The sequence below is a fragment of the Limulus polyphemus genome, unplaced genomic scaffold, assembly GCF_000517525.1.
Source record: "Limulus polyphemus unplaced genomic scaffold, Limulus_polyphemus-2.1.2 Scaffold354, whole genome shotgun sequence".
Classification (NCBI taxonomy): Eukaryota; Metazoa; Arthropoda; class Merostomata; order Xiphosura; family Limulidae; genus Limulus; species Limulus polyphemus.
The window spans coordinates 264,403-268,583 of NW_013665964.1; the positions used below are offsets into that span (position 1 = coordinate 264,403).

At 31.9% G+C, this 4,181-nt stretch overlaps 1 protein-coding gene across 1 annotated transcript in view; it reads left to right on the forward strand.

Annotated features, from left to right (window-relative positions):
* LOC111085369 (amiloride-sensitive sodium channel subunit gamma-like) overlaps nucleotides 1–3,465 on the forward strand; it is a 44,619-nt gene extending 41,154 nt beyond the window's left edge. Inside the window, exons 6-8 of the mRNA XM_022383633.1 lie at nucleotides 964–1,127; nucleotides 2,563–2,646; nucleotides 3,319–3,465. Of these exons, the coding sequence (XP_022239341.1) occupies nucleotides 964–1,127; nucleotides 2,563–2,646; nucleotides 3,319–3,465 (395 nt within the window). The remainder of the gene's footprint in view (nucleotides 1–963; nucleotides 1,128–2,562; nucleotides 2,647–3,318) is intronic.
* Nucleotides 3,466–4,181: the final 716 nt, after the last annotated feature.

A 4,181-nucleotide genomic window follows, 5' to 3' on the forward strand; every position in this document is an offset into this window, starting at 1 on the left:
TAACATGCAATAACTGCCCAGAATTCTACATTGGAGAAACAGAAAGAAAATTGGAAACCAGATTGACAGAACACAATAAAAGACCATCCCATGTTTTTCACCATTGCAACCATCTTAATTGAACAAAACAACCCTACTCTAAACCAACATGCCTAGATACCTCTTCTAACTTTCGCAACAGTTCCGGTCATGTGACTTCTTTGTTCAATACTGTATATATATATCCAGTAGCAGTGTAAATTACCTGTACCTGATGATGATAAAACCTTGTCGAAACGTTGTACATTTGCTGTTATGTTAAACTTATATTAAAGTTTTTCTTCATTACCCATTCAAGCCGTCTCCAGCCATTATTACTTAACATTTTGTTATTCAATAACAAAAGATAATAACGTTGATTTTGAACGTGTAATTTTAAACGCGATTTCACCCTATTCCTCAGGCACAAAGCAAACTGGCTCTGTATATAATTACCTTAAAAGACACGAAGTTTTATTTAAAGCGATGCTATTATATATCGTTACTCGAATTGCTATTGTTTATCGTTACTCGAGTTTTCTGTCTCTAAGTAGATTTCCACAATTATATTTCAGAACGTTTTGAACAGTGAACGATTAACATAGATTTGCGTACTCAGACGACGTTGGTGAGTCTTTCTACTGTTTCTTATATTTAGCTGAAATCGTAAGTGCGTATTCAGCATTTACTACCACTCCATATAGCACTACTTCACATGTTGTCGATAATTTGTGATTTACGCTAAGTTTGTCACTGTTGTCTGTTTTGTATGCCTTATTTGTGTCGCCTTATTCTAGCAAACACTTGTGTACAGCAGGCTGTTAAAGAACATACAAGTGTTGTCGACATATTTATGAAGTGCGGTTAAGAGCAGCATTTGTGTTTCGATGTGTATCATAAATGTTAAAAATTGTATTTTGATTATAAATATATATTTTTTTACAGGATTGAAAATTCTGGCCTATATGCCAGTAAAGAAGAATACAGGTTCAAGTTTAGGGACATTTGGATACAGGATTGTAATACACTCTCCAGATATTATTCCAAATGTGGAGAATGACGGCTTAGACATCGTCCCAGGATCGGTGACACACGTTGCACTTGAACAGGTTTTATTATTTATGCATACATTTGTAGAAATCTCATAAATGACTTTTACATCTTTTATTATAATACAAATTATATCCTACGTTAACTACTATGTGATCCCTAACACGTCTTGTTCAACCTTGTTTGTTATTATTATGCTTAATGACGACTGTAACTTTAGAAAACTTAAAAAAAAAATTATGTTATCTTAAAACGTTTAAAGATACAAAAACTCAAACGTTTTAGATGAACATAAAACACACACCGCAACAGGGTCGCTCTGGTTTGAGAATCAAGGAACCAGCTGAGTGTAAAAATAGGTTTACAGATTTTCTGTATTTCTTTTTTTTTTACTTGGAATTGATCCAGCTAACTGTAGGATACTTTCACGGATTAATGTTTTCCTGATCTTTTAACTCGGAGTTCTATCTCCTCGGATAACACAATGAAAAAGGTTCATTTTGCTTAAGGTAAAAGTAAATAAATAAAAATAACTTTTATCCCCATGATAAAAAAAAAAGGTTTTCATACCAGAAAGTTCAGTTGATTTGGCAGCTATAAGAACCCCAATGTTTAGGGGACATTTTACCCCGATATAAGGAAAAGAGGCCTGTTTGGTGTGGTTTGGAGAATAATGTATAAGAGACAAGGCGATCAACGAGAATAATACAAAAATAGGAGGGAGATGTGAGAGGGGATGGATAAACGGAGAGAGAGGTGGAAGGAAAATTTGCTGCCAATAAGAATCAAAATTAATTCTAAGCCCAATTATCTTATGGGTTATTGTTATAGTGATTGACAGAATTAGAAATTTGTTATTTGAAATTGTTAAACTTCCTTTGGCTCACCTTGATAACGACACTATATATCTATCTCTCGTTCCCCAGTGGCACAGCAGAAAGTCTTCGGAGTTATATTGCTAAAAACCGGGTTTCGATACCAGTAATGGGCACAGCACAGCACAGATAGCCCATTGTGTAGCTATGTGCTAATAAACCCTCTCTCTTTGTATATATATGTGTGTGTTTCAAGTTTGAGTACAGTTTGTGAATCAAGCTAGCTCAATATGATGTACATAGTATATTATTTGGTCTTCAGAGCTCCAGCAAGAAACAAAGTGTAACAGTTTTGATATAATTAAACATGTTTCCTCTATCTCACTGAGCTTTGTGTATCTGCACATAATCTTTAATGAATTTGTTAATAGATAGATAGATATGTGTGTGTACATGTTACAACGATATTTTGCTTTACAATCTAATCACAACTTTACAATTATTCGTAAAAGTAATCAAGATAAGAAAGATAATACTGTTTAAAATAAAATTTTACATATATCATACGTGCCCAAGTATTTCAAATTTAATGAAATATTTAACTACATGTTAAGTGTAGCAAAACTTGATATTTGGAACGCATTAAAATAATATTTTTCTTCTTTTTGTTTTCTAACTGATCATTTTCCGCCGTCTGCCGGAGCCCTTTGGCGACAGTTGTGGCATGAAAAACATAACCCGCAATGGAGCATACGACAGAGAAGTGAGTAAACTGTGATAATTATCTGTGTTAGTACATAAATACCATATTTATAGCAATTCTTTGAGCTTTCTTAAAATGGTGTCAAAGGTGCTCTCGCACGCTGTGTGTTCTTCATACTGTAAAATACTTTCTGAAATTTTTAGGATAACCCTGTTCCTAGTATCGTGTTTTAAAATTGTATAGGGAAAAGTAACTGATAAAACAAAGGTCAAAGTTCAATTAAATAAAACAATTTAAATAAGAAATAAAATTAAAGAAAAACGGAGTGTTGAAAACAGAATTTTAAACAGTTGTACACTGAACAACAAGAGCGATTTAAAGTATAAATTACGTTCGTTATAATTAAAATAAAAAGAAAAGCCACAAGAAATACACGATATGAATGTAATATGTTTTCGCTGGGGGAATTTGATAGTTAATTGGCAAAAAAGAAAAAATCAATCTATGAAACCGGTATCATTAAATACAATAAAATATATTTAAAAATATGAAAATTAGAAAAATAGGTTAATGAAAAAAGGTTATTATCCAGATTTTATGTCTTTAGTTTAGTGCAATAAAATATGTTTATACGTGTTCTATTGGCCCTAACTTATGCAATATGATGATGATGTACGCTACTTGGTGAGCTAACTTCTGATAAAAATCTAACATTGTTATATCTGTCATTAGTTATGTCTTCAATTCTGCGCACAACTATTGAACAATGAAACTTGCGGGTGTGGTGACCCAACAGCACCACTTCCTGATGGTGTACAACCTTGTATTCTTAATAATAATTCATCAAGTAAGTTGGAAAAACTGAAGTTTTCTCCCTAAGAATAATTTGTAATAAAACAATATTCAAAAATGACTTACATTTTACATTTGAATTAAGAACATTTTGACAGTATATTTGATTTTATTATTTAATCGGAAAGTATAATATCTATTATTTATATCTCCAGTCACTACTACGTTAATAATTTCAGTCTGTAGTCCAAATAATTATAGATAATCTAATTATAATAATCACCAAGTAAATTAGAATGGAAAAATCATGCATAAAATCTAGTTACATTTAGAACATATTTTCTTCTTTCTTATTAAAACAAATTGGTCGAGTTTCAACTTGCTTACTTACTAGCAAGAAAGAGGACAGTCGCAGTTCTGCTCACCAGCATGTATACGCTCTCTCACCGTGTTCAGGCAACAAACTATTAGGTATAGTGAAAAGTTAGGTTTAAGTACACAAATTTTGAAAGCCAGTTAAGGTACCAATTATTTATCCAACAAATCATAAGCCGCAAACAAATGTGTTTCTCATTCGTTTCAAACATATTAAGTAGTTAATCGTTTTATGCAACTACTGTGCTGAAATTCATATCTGATACCAGCAAACAACGAGTTTTTTAGGTTTTCTACTGTCTGATAATATAATAAAACGTTCACTTATTTTTTTAGAAAAATTAGTATTATTCTTTCATACCTAATCGATATTACTTAATTCTAGACGTTGTTGCATTTAGTTTGTTTGTTTGTTTTGAATTTCGCGC